Consider the following 17,385-nt stretch of genomic DNA (forward strand, 5'->3'; position numbering starts at 1 on the left):
GACATACACAGTAGACGTACATCCGTACATACTTGTTAGCACTACAGTTCCGGCTTCCGACTGACATTCTCCCCATAGTTTTCTGTTTTCACAACAAAACAGCAAAACTGACGAATTCTATAAAAATGCCAACTTTGCCCTTGTGGTCTCGTAGGCGTGGCCACTCTGTACGGGGGCTGGTGGTTTTCCCATGACACGTGACGGTAGCTCCACCAATCACACGGCTCAGGCGCGCTGGTGCACGGTGGCTGCCATTTTTCTTGCATATTATTTGAGTGTGTGTGCTATGTGGATTTTATGCATGACGCTGTGTTGAGGCTCGCGGGGTTCCGGTAGGTGAGTCATTTTAACTCTTCTGCCGTAACATTTGCCGCTTAAATCGTAACTTTAATTTGTTCTTAATAATCTGAATCGATTTTTACATTCTACAGGAGTCTATGAGCATCCAGGTGAATACTTGATCAATTTGACGGTGAATAAACGGTCTGAAACTGTCACAAAGTTTTGGTGAGGAAAAAGTGGGTTGGAACTTTGTACCGTAAAAACAACGTGTGAAGAGATACGGACCTCGTTGCTATTGCGGAAGTAGCACTGAGCAAACCAAGATGGCGGATCCAGAGTTGAAGTATTTGATTGTGGACAAGAATATGGTGAGCGACCCGGCGTCTCAGGCAGAATGGACGGCCAAGAGGTTGGTGTGGGTCCCGGACGACGTCCATGGCTTCGTTGCTGCCAGTGTCAAGAGCGAAAAGGGGGACAACATCACCGTAGAAATTGCAGATAACAACAAGACCAGAGTTGTGAATAAAGATGACATACAGAAGATGAACCCGCCCAAGTTCAACAAAGTTGAAGACATGGCCGAGTTGACCTGTCTCAATGAAGCCTCAGTCCTCTACAACCTCAAGGATAGATACTACTCAGGACTTATATATGTAAGTGTATTCATTATAAACCTTTATTTAAAGTTTAATTTAACGCGGAAATATAAATTCACCATGATGATCAAAATTTTGAATTTTTATGTCAGTTGTCATAAATCTTGACTGGTAGGCCTACCCGAGTGTTTGTGTGTAGCCCCATAAATAGCCCCAATTACGCTGGACTCCCTCCGCTTCTTGGCCCTACACCCGAACCAAGTACAGAGTTGAAATCACTTATAGGATAGAAACCCATTTTTATGCCGAGATTCTTCCCCCAGGTCACTTGCTGCAGTTCGTTTATGGAGAGCACATTCTCAAAAATGTGCACGCTATTTTCTTTTTATTATAATATTTATTGTATGAAACATTTTGGAGTTCGTCCAAATTGTGGTGGGTCAGGTGAGATGCAACAATTGTAAAGTTCCATGAAGTGTGTTTGGAGAATATCAATTACAACCCATTTATAACAATTTTTTGTGTGTGATGCCATTGGAGCAGAAGCGTAAGCTATCTTTGGATGAAAGGGAAAGATTTAAACCAATCAAATAGTTAATGAGACGGGACTTTCTCTTATGCCAACCTGATTGTTTTGTTTTGTCAATATTTATGACGGAGGGTTGGATCTCAAAGTGGCATCTTGAGTACTTTGGTATCATGGGACATTTCATAGTACATTAGTTTATTATACATGGAACTGAATCAATGTCAAGAAAAGGGAACCTAAATTTGAAATATCAGATATTGTATTAAAAGCTCTTTTTTTAAAAGCCTGTCATAAAGCTCAAACTTTTTATCTCCACGGCTGCTTTTAAAACCATCGTAAGCATTTTTCTTAAACCATCTCAACTCCTTGCAAGGACATCCAGAAATTAAATGGATCAATAATCTGTAATCATGCCTGTACCCATTTACTCCTGGGTGATGGGAAGCAATTAAAGGTTTTATTGTATTGAAAGAAAGTATGACCTAATCACTGTGTACCATTTCACACCAGCTGATTTAAAATAAACAGTGAAGAAAACATTCCATCACTCAACCACACATACAGTTCTATGCAAATCAGCCACTTGTTTTACCAAAGACTTCCTGGGTTACTAATGATGTGTTGACAAGGGAACCGTTGACAAGTAGTTGAAACTGACATCTGCACTCTGTGGCACTGGCTTGCAGTTACTCACCACACAGAGGGCAGATTTTCTTGTACAGTAATTGATTGTCATTTTGCAGCCAGAAAATATTTATAGACAAAAATATTTCTGAGCGTCAGACAGCTTCAATATGCATGAGTGCACCCCTTGGGCTCCCCAGTAGTATGTACAGTGGGGCTCCTTAAGCAGTAAAGGCAGCAGCCTCTACATTCCAGGCAGGACAAAAGACCCCCAAAGTAGGCCAGTGTTTGGATAATGATTGTGGATTACAAAAGAAGGAACAGAACTGAAGATAGGATCTGGTTATGTGCTGTAGCCTGTATTACTGTTTAATAATAATAGGGTTAGTTTTTCTCCCTGGAGAATACAGGTCTGATTTGAATAGAACCAGTAGTGTAATCTAGTTTTGTAGGTGCTGGTATGGTATGTGATAAATGTGTGATGACCAGGGTGGTAGGGTGCAAAGGTTAAGTTTTGAGTGGTCTGATTGACTGATTCATGTTTGGTGTGTTTTCCTCATTTGGGGCTTAGCTTTCATCTTAGTCTTTAGAAATCAGAACTCAACAATGAGAGGAGTTCATCCTTGTTCCAAGTTATAGGAGTTTTAAAACACAAGCCAAAACACTGCAAGACTATTTAAAGTCCTTTAAGATCTCCATAGAACACAATGCCTAATGTCTCTTTCTGAAAAGACAATTGACATGGTATTAAAAGAGAAGACAATTGGCATTGTGTTCTACAGCGATGTTAAAGGCAGTGGACACTATTGGTAATTACTCAAAATAATTATCATCATAAAACCTTACTTGTTACCGAGTAATGGGAAGAGGTTGATAGTATAAAACATTGTGAGAAACGGCTCCCTCTGAAGTAACGTAGTTTTCGAGAAGTAATTTTCCACAAATTTGATTTCGAGACCTCAAGCTAAGAATTTGATGTCTCGAAATCAAGCATCAGAAAGCATACAACTTTGTGTGACAAGGGTGTTTTTTCTTTCAATATTATCTTGCAACTTCGATGACCGATTGAGCTCACATTTTCACAGGTTTGTTAGTTTGTGCTGAGATACACCAACTGTGAAAACTAGTCTTTGACAATTACCAATAGTGTCCACTGTCTTTAATATACCTTTTAATTTACATGTAAGTAAGGAATGGTACCGTTCGTTCAATATTATGCCCTTTTCATCATGCCCTCTGCTCCAGAAGTAATTTCAAAGGGATTATAAGACAGATTATTCAGGTAGATGGCGTTTCACATTGTAAAGCTTTCATTGACTATTGTTCCTCTCTGGCAAATCTAGTTATTGTCCCCCATGACTCGGTAGACAATGCCTGCATGAACCTGAAACATGAAATCGGCTTATGTCATAGGGTCAGTAACCTCCATGGCTGGCGCTCCCTGGTGTAGCAATAGTCCTTCTAAGATTTTATTCGAAGAAAGGGGAAGAAAATCTGTTCATATGGGACACCGAGGAGCCTTGGGGTTTAACAGCAGAACGTGAAGGAATGTATGGAGACCTGTTTGTTAGACCCCATGGTTGGCTGCAGGGAAGGTCCAATGACAAAAATGGGTTGTGGTGGAATCATAGAATATTTTCTTGGTCGAAGTCATCTTCATGAAATTAACTTACATGAAATGATGTAATTGTCCTTAAAAAGTCAGTGTCCTTATTCTTACCAAGAAGGGATGTCGCCAAAGAAAGGAAGTCTTTGTAAAATCATCGGTTCAGATTCATCTGTTAATAAGACAGATTCATCTGTTAATAAGACGCCTTCATTCAACTCATCATAAAAATATAAAAATTACAAAAATGTTGATGAATATTAGAGATGGGTCTTCCTTCTACTAGGAAAGTAGATAATCGAAACACTTAGGAAAGGATACAGACATCCCAGAGTTAATACCAAAACTACATCGCTCCAAAATTGAACGTGGATAAAACATGCATTCTTTTACAACAAAAGATCCCTTCTCCAGAATCATAAATTTGCAAAACAGCCGTAATCATAAAGCATGGGCATCGTCACTGGAGCCTCATGTATGCATAGATGTAAAGTATTAAAAACAGTCATAACTAACTGTAAGTCTACAAATGCAGAAGCCTGAAATGATAAATCCTCCGATGTGTCAACAGTGAGACATTTTGTAGTGGTGAGTCACTGCATGTGGCCATAGGTCTTGGATTTGACACAGGTCTATTTCCCAACTTTCATGTCAACAATCCAATACCATTTTAGTTGGAAAAACCACAAAACCTTAACCAAAGACAGACTTTCCCTTTGACATTGATTTAGGTAAAAAAAAACTGGTTTAAATTGGCATCTCATGATATGGAAACACTATGAGATTGAAAAAGTGCCCCTTCAAAAATTTGATTTTGTACTGAAATGCAAGCATAGGACTTAGTTAAAAGGGTTTTGCCATTGATTTACCGGCATTAATTGAACCAATGGGAAAGTCAAACTCTGAATCCTCAAAACTGAGACTTGTGGTTTAAGGGGTCCAAAACCACTCTGCTGATTTTGTTATGTCTGGAGTGGAGGTGTGACCTTAGGAGACATCAAACACAGGCTTGAGATTAATCCCCAGTCAGGTCAGATTATACAACAATAACCACAAGAATGCTTAAAGGAACTGGACAGCTTTTAGTAATCGGCAGTATTTTCATTTAGTGTATCCCAAAAATGCATAAAATAACAAACATGGTCATTGAATTTGCAAGAGAATAATGAAAGAAAAAGCACCATTGTAACTTTGCGTACACATATGAAAATTTTTAAGAAAGACTTCAGGCTTGAAGTCGATTAATATTTGACCGAAAAATTGACTCTTTCTCAAAAAACTACTTAACTTCAGAGGGAGCCGTTTCTCACAATGTTTTATACTATTCTAAAACTCTCCATTGCTTGTTACCAAGTAAGTTTTTATGCTAACAATTGTTTGAAATAGTTACCAATAGTGTCGGGTGCCTTCAAAGGAAATAAAATGTACCCTGTCCCTTATCATTGTGCTTTAATTAATACTCAACATTTATTTATAATTTTGTTTTAATTTAACCAATCTTTTACTTTACAAAGTCTTTAACATTGTGGGTTTTTACAAGGGTCTTTCCTGGCTGCCCTAAAAAACTATGGAATGAAAACAAAATTGAGGGGCTTCAATTGGCTTGAGTTAGTCCTTTCAACCACAACTATTTGGTGAATTTTTGTGAAGTGTGTCACACCATTGAGAAAGGCAGACATACGGGATTTGTTTGTTGAAACACTTTCTACCTAGGTGCTATCGTCATGTGACGTAGGCCCATGCTCATGGCTGAACAGTTGCACAAATGAACAGTTTGGAAATGAAAGGAAAGTGTATTCATGCTTATCCGAGCAAGCAAGCCAGGCATTGGTGTTCCAGTCCAAATTTATACAAGAAATATGGAATTTGGAGAATGTAAAAGGGGTTGGGCAAAATAAGTGTGAGCACCACAATATGTATTGTATTGTCCTACAAGCAGTAGTTTCTTTTTTCGGTTCCAGACAATAGGTTTTTTGTGTGGTGTCCATTTAATTATTCTCTGAATAAAGACTGACTGTCCGAAGATTCAGCTCTAACTTGTTATATACAAAAATTAGAAAAGAAAAAAACATTGAAATACACTGAGTTTAAAGTTTAAAGTTCATGATATTTCAAGATCTGAAAACCAATTTAGACTTGAATCCAATCAAACTTGACAACACAACTGGCTAGTCCTAACAAGTTACAAGACGACAACATTGCCATGATGGGTATCATTACTAAGAATTGTAGGCCTACTGTTAATGGCCAACCAACGCATGCACTTTGCCATCAGATACTGCCAGACTGCACGAAATCATGAAATTAGATGCATATCTTTGTGATGATTGTATTCCAAGAAAGTAGATCAAGCAACGCTAATCAGTGGTGTATGATTGCTGACTACCAACGTTATCATTCTATGCACTGCTCTGACTGTCAAATTAATCAACAGAAGGCTCACGATCAAGGATTTCATTGTGTTGTGGTTTGTTGTTATGAAGTGTATTGTCATATAATAATAGTAATAAACAGCATTTATGAAGCGCACCATGAATCACAGATTCATCAATGCACTTAACAATAGAAAAAAAAGCTGAAAACCTGACCAAAAAAATATGAGCCTTCTACTATGTTATGTAAAATATCTTACAGAAAAGCAGTGGGTCAAAAGTATGAACAGGAAGTATTTATTTTTTGAAAATGCAGGAATTTTACCTTTTGTAGCTTGCTACAATTCTATTTGTTGAACTCCCTTTTTTTTTTTTTTTTTTAATCAGTCTAATTCTACCTACATTGTTTTATTCTCAGGAAGGGTGCGCACAACATTGGTCAGATTTGTGAAAATTAAATAAAGATGGTCACGGTGGAAAACTTCCTTTGAAATACATGTTGTCCAATGGATGTTGTTCCTACTCTTAGTTGCAAATTTTGTCAAAATAAAACCCAGCAAAGCCTGCCTAAATATTGTAGTTAAATGTAAATTTGGGGTTTTACTAGCATGGATTTTTGCATGTCTACAAATTTACAAGGTCCTTGGCAAACAATTTATGAGAGACATGATAGTACACCTTCCTACACAGTTCAAATAGTATTAATGATGGTAAAATTTTGTTGGGCATAAACTTGAATATTGACCTGAGAGTTCTTATATTAACCATTGAACAATTAGATTCTGGCACCAGTCTGTCACTCATCAATATCAACATCCTACATGTGATCGCACTCTGCCATGACAAGGGTTGTTATCTCCATGTCTCATACCAAACCACTTCGCCATCTCCTAGCAGCCACAGCTGGTGTCAGGCGGAGTGGCACCAAGGTCAACATGGGGTCAAACTCCACCCTTTTGTCCTCCTGTCTTGTGAAGTGTCAGTACCGAAATGCCTATTGAAACCCTTTATTTTGGATGCGTAGAAAGTGAAGAGTTCTAACTATCTTTTTGGGGGAGATTTTTGACCCGGTGATGCAAATGATAAGAACCTTGTTTGTATTTGTGGGGCTTTAGGTACAATGTGTATCACTATCGGGGTATGGGTGCATGTATGTTTCAGGGTACAGACTTGGATATCATGTACAACTACCAGGAGTGTATTATGAAAGATGCACGCACAGATCCTTGTCATTTGATTAGTGAACACGCCTCAGGTGATATGGTTCCTTTATGGAGTAAATTTCCTCCCTTGCCCTTGGTTATTGCCTTGGTCCCCTTGAAATGTTCCAATTGATAGTTACAATTTCCTGAGATAAGTTGCCCCGCGCCCAAACTCTCCTACAACGAACATGTCTCTGCAAACTGACAATGTAAAGAAGCCAAACTTTTTTACATGGCACATTCATGAACATTGTAGTTTCTTGATTAAAATGCTAGTGTCCTGCCAATAGTTAGACAAACGAAGTGCCTGTAAACCAAATGAATGAAAAAGCCTCATTCAAACTAATGGCGAAATTAATTACAAGCGGTCAACAAATAAACTGACTGCTCATCTTGTCATCTCTGAGAATGAAAGACAATGAATGAATGAAAGTCTGTGGCCATTGTGTTTGTCTGATCTGAATGTTCATTTGCAAACTTGTGCTATTTGCCAAGAAGGCATTTGCGCGTTAGATTTGAGTATTGTGTGGTAGTACATTGACGTGCTTGATCACAAGTTACCACTTAAACTTGAATTCACCAGACTATAGAGACAATTGCTATGTCACATGATTCGGGGCAAGCTTTTGCGTAGTTACGTCAGCGACGGTGAGCATCCATACAATATTTTGAAAGGATGTGTATGGCACAATAGTACCAGGGTCTGCTCATCTGGAGGTTGCTACACATAAGCTTGCCCAAAATCATGTGACATAGCAACTGTCTCTATAGTCTGGTGAATTCAAATTTATGTGGCAACTTTTGTTCAAGCACGTCAGTGTACCAGACAATATTCAAATCTAATACGCAAATGTCTTATTCCTCCTCGGCCTGTAAGAAAGTTTCCTGCCTTGCCCCAGGGTGATAGACCTAATTGAAAAGTAGCAGTAGGGGAAGAGTGCCTCACCCCTCTGCAAACACCCTGGTCTCACCATGGAGGGAGCTATCCATGGTCTCACCATAGAGTATGGCAGACTGCACAAAGCCTCCTTGCTTGCATTGATTACATAGCGCTGTACAGTAGCTAAAGTGCGCCCAACCTAAGAATTGTGCCAAGATCTAAAGGATGGGCTGCAAGAAAATCACACACGCGAGTGAGAAAGCATTTGAATGTGAAGACAGTAGGAGCAAAGCAATGATGCGGGTTTGAGGGCCGACTCCGGGGTGAGACTGAGCGCCAAGACGTCATCAGTTGGGGAGATGCTCGACTGAGCTTGTTAGGGGAGACTTGACAGGATGACGTGAATGTGCCAGATGGAAGGATGTCAGCATTATTAATGGCCACTAAAGGGGAATTAATTAGGGGGAGGGTGTGGTTAAGTTGTGAGGGGGAGAAGTGTGCCTTCACATAGGGAAGAGTGAAGGAGAACTGGAAAATAAAATGTGTAAAAATACCTTTTGCTGAACTGCGATACTGTATGAGTATAGTGCCTTGCATAATTGTACTGGCAATGTTGTATGTCTTGAAAACAATCTGTAGTCTCAGAGAATGTATTATATAAAAAAAAATATAAAAAAATAAGAACTACAACATACCTGAATATTACGATGGCAATGGCTGGCCTCTGTTGCTTCTGGTCTTGGCCTTGGTGCCCAGTGGTCGATTTCACAAAGAGTTAGGACTAGTCCTCAGCTAGGAGTAGGCTATATAAACAACTTAAGACTAGATGAATAACTCGTCCTAACTCGAGATAAGACTAGTCTTAACTCTTTGTGAGATCCACCCCTGGAGCCTCAGAAGCTTCCCATAGACTTTTTAAAGATTTTCAAATGGAAGTGCCCTTTGCAAAATGAAAATGGCCTTGCCCTCTCAGAGATGAAATTCCAGGCCTGCTACAATCAAATGCATTTATTCTTAACCATGTATATTTCTGATTTGACCGATGTCAAGCAATCTTTTGCCGCGGTTTGTCAGTGTTTGTAATTGTTTGTTTTAAAAGTAATTACATTGTATTTTATGATGTGCAAGTTAAATAATAAGCACTTATTGTTTCTCCCTCCAGACATATTCCGGTTTGTTCTGTGTGGTGGTCAACCCCTACAAGAGACTTCCAATCTACTCTGAGAAGGTCATTGAACTCTACAAAGGCAAGAAGCGTCACGAGGTGCCACCTCATGTCTTCGCCATCACAGACACTGCTTACCATAGCATGCTTCAAGGTGGGTGTAACATATGATATATCACTGTCAACCATTTGAAAAGAGCATATTTGTTGCTTTAAAACTATTAAACCTGTGTTGATACCATTTTTAGTTCAAAAGTTGTGAAAGTAGAAACACCAAGAGAACGAGACTGAGAAAAAGGCGATTAAAGTCAAGCTGTTTATTGGAAATATGCCGGCACATTTTCTTTCAATGCTAATTTCAACCTCTTTTTGTTGTTATTGATCAAGAAGGAAGTTGCCAGTTGATATAAAATAAAAGATATTTTTGCATAACAACAAAATATGTTTGCAAATTTTACCCAGTTGGCCTGTTTTGGCTCGTTTCGCCATACTGATATTTCCGACAAACGACTCATTTAGCTTGATTGCGTGTGTGTAATTTTGCTAGTTTTTACTTGGGGGGGGGGGGACAGCTGCTCCAACCTCCGTTCCATGTGGTTCCCCCAGGCCGTGACCAAGAAACATACTCTGAACAAGTCAATTGTGTGGTTCGTGTACAGCGAGGATGTTTGCTAAATTAGCTGAAGTTGGCATGTAAACTGTGCAGTATTTTTGAAGTGTTCTTAAAAAGTTCATGTCTGTAAGTCAACTGTCTGCTGTTGGGGGATCATGCCACTCCCCTGGAGGTTAAAAAACCCAAACAACAAAATTGTAATTACAGAAATCACATTCGCCGCGAGAATGTCAAGTGAAAAACAAGTGGCAAGGTTTTCTTTTTCCTAGGTTAAGCCTTAAAGCTTAAAAAGTGTCCTGTGCTTTCAGCCATATAAACTGAAAGTTGCTATGCTGAAAAGATTGTAGCTGGCGTGAAAATTGGAGTTTCATTTAGAATTGAACAAATTCGAGGAGACGTAGACTACTTCTGGTTTCCTCATTTGAATGTAATTCATGTGTGAAGGTTACAGGAAGGATGTGTTCTACCTACAAGCACCATTACCTGCAGGACCTGGGGAAAATTGTAAAACTGAAAACAGTAAAAAGTTATGACCCATTTTGCAGGGCTTTACTTTTAAAGTCAACATTTGATTAAAACTGAAGTGTAACATTTGTAACCTCAACATAGACAGTATTAGTTTAGTTATCAGAACTTTGTTAAAGGCAAAGTGGCTGTCACCGGTGTCCAATACAGTACATGTAGTGCCCACCACACCACAGCCTCAGTTTGTAAACCTGCTTATATGCACAAAACTAGCTAAGCACAAAAATATTAGGCTCGCCAGATAAGGTTACCCAACCCAACTACCATTTGACACAAATACCTTCTTTGACTGGTATCCTGCTCCTATTGCTTTTACAGTACAATGAAGGTACACTTGTGTACACTTACACCATGTAGTTTTTGTACACTTTGGGGCCTTTTCCAAACTTCAGCTTAGCCTGCAGCTCTGGCTCCGGCTGTGGCTCCACACTCCATTTGATGTAGAACCACCATTTAAAATGTACACTGTTCTGAATTTGACGACAGACCCCAATCGGAAGCCGAAGCCATGTTTGGAAAAGGCCTTTACATAGAAGGAACTTGGAAAAAAAAAATGCTATTCCATACCACTTCCAGAAGCTAGCCCACTCAAAAACAAACGTGACACTTACAGAGAGGTGTGGCAGAGATACAAGGGGGAAAAACAAACTTCACACACTTCATGAGTCTGTACGCACAAAAATGAAGTGTACTTATTGGTTTCAGTTGCTGGAGTTTGCTCACCATATGTGCTGGTACTGCACTGTGACATTGAAAATAACAAAGGCGTTACATAGCCTGTTCATCTCATTATGTATTTAGGTTATGTCTACTGTGGATTTTGAAACGTTGCTGAGTGCTAGAGGAATTCAGTTTTGAGTTACGTCTACTTTTACAGAGTATCGGGACCCAATTTCATTATGAACTGTTTAGCAGAGAATGGTGTTGGAAGGGAAAAAAAGTAGCACGGAACTGGTCACAAATGAAGTTACTTGGCACTTGGGCTGGTAACCTGCTTCTCTACTAAGTGATGTTTTTCTCTGTTAAGCATTTTATTCTCAGCTCAAACAGCTTTTTGAAATATGGCCCTGGACATTGTACAGGTGTATGTGAATGTACATGATGTCATGTACATGAACCAAAACAAGTATTGGAATACATAGTACATAGCTTGAACTCTAATGACTACATTTATCAATAATTAATTGACATTTGGATTAGATATCGTACCACCAAGTCTAGGACCTAAATCTGTCCCAAAACCAGCGAAGGTGCAACTCCACAGAAAGTATTGGGTGTTAACTTGTCAACCTTGGGTGGTAGTGTGTGGTTCCATAACTCTGCCTGTGAGGAAGTTATGCCCAAATACATTCCTGTCACACACAAACAGGTTTTAATGAGGAAAAGCAGACCAAAAAAGGAAGGATTGTTGTACTTGGTTTGGGAGTTTCAATGCCAAAACACTGTGCCCAAGGATAAACAGTTTCAGTTTATACAGTTATTATTAAAGTCACCATTGTGTGCTGACTCCCATTGTGAAATACACTGATGGAAACATCACTAATATGAGAACTCCATTCAAATGCAGAAGGGTTAAAAAGTTTTTCTGAATACTATTATCATGCGATACAAGGAAGCAATTTCTAGTAACATGAATGGGGGTTGGGGGTGGGCGTTTTAGATGATCTCATACACTGTACATGCATGTAGCTTATTGACAACTGATAAAGTGTGCTAGGAATATAGTTAGTACTGTCTTGAAAAATGGATGTGCAGTGCCATGCAAAATTGTTGTTGTTTGCACACACAAAAAAGGTAATTTTGTTTGACTCAATACTGAGAACTAAATTATTGCAAGAAATGTACTGTTCAAAAACCAAATGGTGTACTACATGTAAACTTTTATATTTGAGTCCTCATGAATCGAGACCATAGAATAGTATGTAACATGTTCATTCAAACATTCCAGGCCTGGAATTTCCTCTTGGAGAGGGAGAGGGAAAGACCATTTTCATTTTGTAATGGGCACTTCCTTGAGAAAATCTTTTGAGGGCATCAAGGCAAAGACCAGGGCAACGGAGGCCATGGCCATTGTGTCAGCTGTGTAATTCCAGGCCTGTTCAAGTAACTCCTTGACCAACTAGGTCAGTAAGATTCAGAAGTTACTCTCACTCCTAACCAGACTAAGAGAGAGTTTTCATTTCAGAAACTCCCTGAAAAAAAAAGTTGAGAAAAATAAGAGTCTTGGATTTCCTGAGGTCAGGGCTGAGGACAAGCTGATACATTACATAGAAAGGCTGGTATTTATAAACACCAAGTGGGTTGTGTGTGGGCTGTGTTTATCCAGTGTTTATCAAGAGTGTTATTGGAGATCCAAAGTTCAAGGCTTTGTACCTCTTAAATAATGCTAGGAATGGTTTTAGTTGCCCTACCCCTTTTCTTCTGTGACCGAAACTTCATCAGAGACTTACACTTGCATTTAAGCTCTGTGCTCTAAGGTTGCTCAGGGATGACTTTTTTCAGACTTTTATCTGAATTCAGACGTTTTGTGTCGGCCAGGTGAAGAAAATATGACATTATTTTTCCACATATTAAAGAAATCCTGCTCTTTGGTCTACTTTCTTAGTGCTGCAGACATAAAGAGCTTCTTGGAATCTATAGCTCAAGGGGTTACCAAAAGGTGAAAATGCCATCATTTCAACATACCTTAGAATTTGTATCCCAGTTTCAGACTGTTTTCGTTGGTAATGACCCTAACCCCTGGTTTCCAAGACATTTCATAACCATAGTAAGGTGTGTGTTTTATCATTATATATCTGGATGTTTACAATTTTTTTCTTCAAATGGGAAGGACGGAGAGGAAAAAAGGTAATCAGAAAATAACAAATATTGTTGCCAAAGGGCGCTATGCTGGCATTTATTGTTCATTCGGAGGTTCTTGAATTCTACTCTAAAAAGGTAATTTAACTTCATTAAAATAACAAGTTCACTATAAGGTATGTAAACATTCTTCATAGAAAGCAGCATTTAATGGCAGCCATATTATGATCTTTTAGTTACTTTCAATTGTTTCTTGAGTGGATTTGATTGATGGTGCAACCTACACCAAGAAGACAGAGACACCCTCCCTTTAAGGGTAATTAAGTGCAGGTGTGGTAATTGCAAACATATTAATTTTTGTCCATCTTCACTAAACCAACTTGTCCACCTGGCTTGACTCTGTGGCAGCAAAAGCCAGTCTCGTTTGAGTGGCTGCGTGATTGCAATGAAAGAAATTTAGAAAGTATCTCGCAGGGAACCCTTTGCCAAACAACTTCACTGCTACATTGCAGCGTTTCCATCAGAGGATTTCCTCAAACTGTTCCTCCCAGAAAGCGCAAGCTGTTTTCTCATAGCCTCCCGCCGAGTTGATCAGACTTTTGCTATGATGCGGAATGGATGGCCTGGATGACCTTATTAGAATCCGACCCAGCGTGTGAGCTGGATACCCACTGCACAGTGGTATTCAAGACTCACACAAGAATATCTGGGCATGGGGAAAAACACAGGAGTGACGTGACGATCATCCTGTCTTCTGTGGTTATAGCATGCTAGGTCTTCTGTTGAATAACAGTATCAACTGACCAGTTTCAAAATTAAAGAAGTGTCCCAACTGTCACGTTTAAGCCTGATAAGAGCAATCCGGAATTCAACCAGGGCCTAATTTCATAAAGCTGCTATGAACAAAATACTGCTTAAAAATATTCTGCTGCGCAAAAATTTGCAGGATACCAGTCATAGATTGTACATGAGAAATAGCATTTCGGCATGAATCGTATTCTGGTAGCATAATTTTGTTTTCACATTATACTTGGTATTATAAAGGTGGTCTGTAATTATTTAAAAACTTTTAAAAATATTAATTAAAGCGCTAAGGTTAATTCCACTACACACATGTGGTGCTTAGTACCAGATTATTTGAAGTGAAATAAATAAATAAACTTCTTGAAAGCCATCCTTAAAAAAAAAAGGCAAGTTAGAATTATCTGAAATAGAACCAATGTTGGTTCTAACTGAAAAGAACCAGAATTTAGATAAAATAAACTTTCAGATGGTTGCTTCAAATCCTGCACCTGGACATATTCAGCACAACTTTTAAATTAGTACAAGTGGCTGTCACTGTCAGACCTGCAGTATGTACTTTGAAACTAGTATGTCGATAAACTCAACATCCATAAGGTTTTACCATTTTGTGTATAACATAATGTGGACAGTTCCGAAAGGAAGGAAGTGGATAGTTTCTACACAAACCACAGATGGCACTCAAGATTAAGGATGGTGTCAGTCAGTCACGTCAGTATATCATGCACACTAACAATCTCCTTTACAGGGATCACACCCTGGCTTCATGGTAGTAAGCAGTTGTATGGCTTCTGACATTATTTATTGAATTTCATGTAATTGTTTTGGTGGTACATGTTGGGACCCACTGCTACACATGTAATTGTACTGGATTCAAACTGGCCTCTCACTGGGCATGCCTGGTGGTCTAGTGGTAAAGGCATCTGCTCTAGAATGCAGGGGGCGTGGGCTCAAATCCCACAATAGCCTGTGAATATTGTTGATGTTGTTTGTTTGTTTGTTTGTTTGTTTGTTTTGTTTTTTATTTTTTGGGGTGGGGTGGGGGGGCGGGGAGGTTTCTGCTGGACTCGGAAAGCACCGAGTATACAATGCTTATCATTCAGTAGGTGCAAGGGTAAAAAATATATATAAAAATCTGGTGTACAAAATTGTTTGCATCTCCTGCAGCAATGTAGTTATTACAGCTATTGAACTGTGCTATCCAAACTGGTCTACATGGCACTGTGTAAGGTGTGAAAAATCATGGGTTTTTAGGAGATTATATTAATTCCCGCCCTCTAGTTTCCAATAAATACACAATGAATCCAACCTGTGAGAACTGAGTGTTGTTCAATGAATTCATGGTTTGGTGAAACAATGAGCAAAGGTTTAATGTTTTGCCAGGAATTTTGTGTAATATCAGGCCGGGATCTTGGCTTATTTTAATTGTGGCAGTGGATAAGTTAGCGATTTTAGGCGTATTCAAATGCTCTTTATTGATTTTGCAGTTTAATTATCTTGACTTGAACAATATTTCAATCAATCATGCACAAATATGTTTTTCTGGAGGATTGGTACTGGCGTTTGTATTTGTATATAATCAGTTTCCAGATTGAAACTTGTAAGTATTCAATTTATGTTTCTAGGCCTGTACCTTGTCTTGGAGTCTTGAAGTCTCAGTGTCCACAATTTCACTGCCTTTATAATCAAGGAATTTCATAACACAGGAATTCCTGGATACTCTTATCGTTAGTGGTCAGTCCTGATATTATATTGTTTACTCGGATTTCTGTTTTGTCCGCTGACCTGTGGTTTGATAACAGTAGGAGGGCCGGTTTCTGCACCATTTTGGTGTATCGGGTCGCTCTTGAGGAATTTCGGGTTCAATATAACTTGGGGTGTAGCCTTATAACTTGGTGAATCCTTGAACTTTGCTCTTGAATGGGCATGAAATAGTTTTGTTGCTACAGGACAAATTTGTATTTCGTTTTTGCAATTTCATGGGGCATCACAGGCCTAAAATTGCATAGAGGCCATTGCTGCTGTTGCCCTGGTCTTGGTCTTGGTGCCTGTCTAAAAGTTTCACGTCTTTTGCGAGTGACATTCGCAAAATGAAAAAGGCCTGGCCATCTACTCAGAAATGAAATTCCAGACCTGGCATCAAACCAAACGAGGGGCATGCTGCCCTGGCGATTTATTCATTGCAGGGCAAGGTCACTAGAAGTTCAATATGGTTGTATATATTTTTTTATCAATATAAACCATATTTTTTTCTTAGAACACCAAGCTGATGGCTATTGTGTAGGCCTACTATGTACATTACATTCAAGGGCTTAGCATGGAACTATTTTGTGTCTGTACATTATATATGTCAAGGCCCGTCTGTCTGTCAAAAATGTCAAATGGGAGGTATAGTTTATAGAAAATGACATATGGATGAGACCGAGGGTGCACATTTGAGGAAGAAAACCCCCAACAAAATAAACAAATCAAACAACAACCACCTTTAAGTTGTCTTGAACAATCTTGACTCTTAAAGTACATTATGACTTTGATCAGGTCTTGGGTTAGCACACTGTGCAGAAAATCCTTTTAGCACTTTGCTCTTTAAAAAAGTAAACGTCAATCACAGTCCTCACTGATAATTACAGTTCATTTATGTACATTGTATGTGCTCGTGAACGTAGTTCAGGTTAAACTAACATATTCAAAGTACAATGTCTTAAGTTCATTAAGATCGATGAGCTTAAATACATGGTTAAAGTTTGTTTATGGTCGTAATTTGATTTCTCTTTGGATTTCAATTATTATCGGGAGCCCCCCTTCTTCCCACAAGAACATGAATTCTTAATCGTATTAAATGGAGGCACTTCACTTCCCGCTAAACACAAATGTAATTTGGTCCGCATGTGGAACAGGATTACGGATGCATAATTGTCTGCGGTTAGTTCCGACGGATCATTTTATAGTCCAACGCATAATCTCAAATCAGGTTTAGCGCAAGAATCGTTTGGATGTCACTGGTCCTTGTTTACTGGTTTCACCGTTCATTAAGCATTATCTGTTGTCGAACAAGAAGGCTGTGCTGAACAGTTTCATTCCTCTAGTTTTCCATGGGTCATGTACAGGCCATACAGGGCCCAATCTCATGGAGCTGCTTAAAGGCAGTGGACACTATTAGTAATTACTCAAAATAATTATTAGCATAAAACCTTACTTGGTGACGAGTAATGAGGAGAGGTTGACAGTATTAAACATTGTGAGAAACAGCTCCCTCTGAAGTGACATAGTTTTCGAGAAATAAGTAATTTTCCACGATTTTGAATTCGAGACCTCAGATTTAGAATTTGAGGTCTCGAAATCAACCATACACCAAGTGAGAAGACTGGTCTTTGACAATTACCAATAGTGT

General features: G+C 39.0%; 1 protein-coding gene across 6 annotated transcripts in view; it reads left to right on the plus strand.

Moving 5' to 3' along the window:
• The first annotated feature begins 253 nt into the window (after positions 1 to 253).
• Positions 254 to 17,385, plus strand: part of LOC139944464 (uncharacterized) — a 72,547-nt gene continuing 55,415 nt past the window's right edge. For 4 of the 6 annotated variants that reach the window (XM_071941480.1, XM_071941485.1, XM_071941484.1 and 1 more), the window contains exons 1-3: positions 254 to 336; positions 432 to 935; positions 9,254 to 9,410. In XM_071941480.1, the coding sequence (XP_071797581.1) occupies positions 606 to 935; positions 9,254 to 9,410 (487 nt within the window). In that variant the 5' untranslated portion in view covers positions 254 to 336; positions 432 to 605. The other 2 variants (XM_071941483.1, XM_071941481.1) reach the window with 2 other exon arrangements.

The sequence above is a fragment of the Asterias amurensis genome, chromosome 11 (assembly GCF_032118995.1).
Source record: "Asterias amurensis chromosome 11, ASM3211899v1".
Lineage (NCBI taxonomy): Eukaryota > Metazoa > Echinodermata > Asteroidea > Forcipulatida > Asteriidae > Asterias > Asterias amurensis.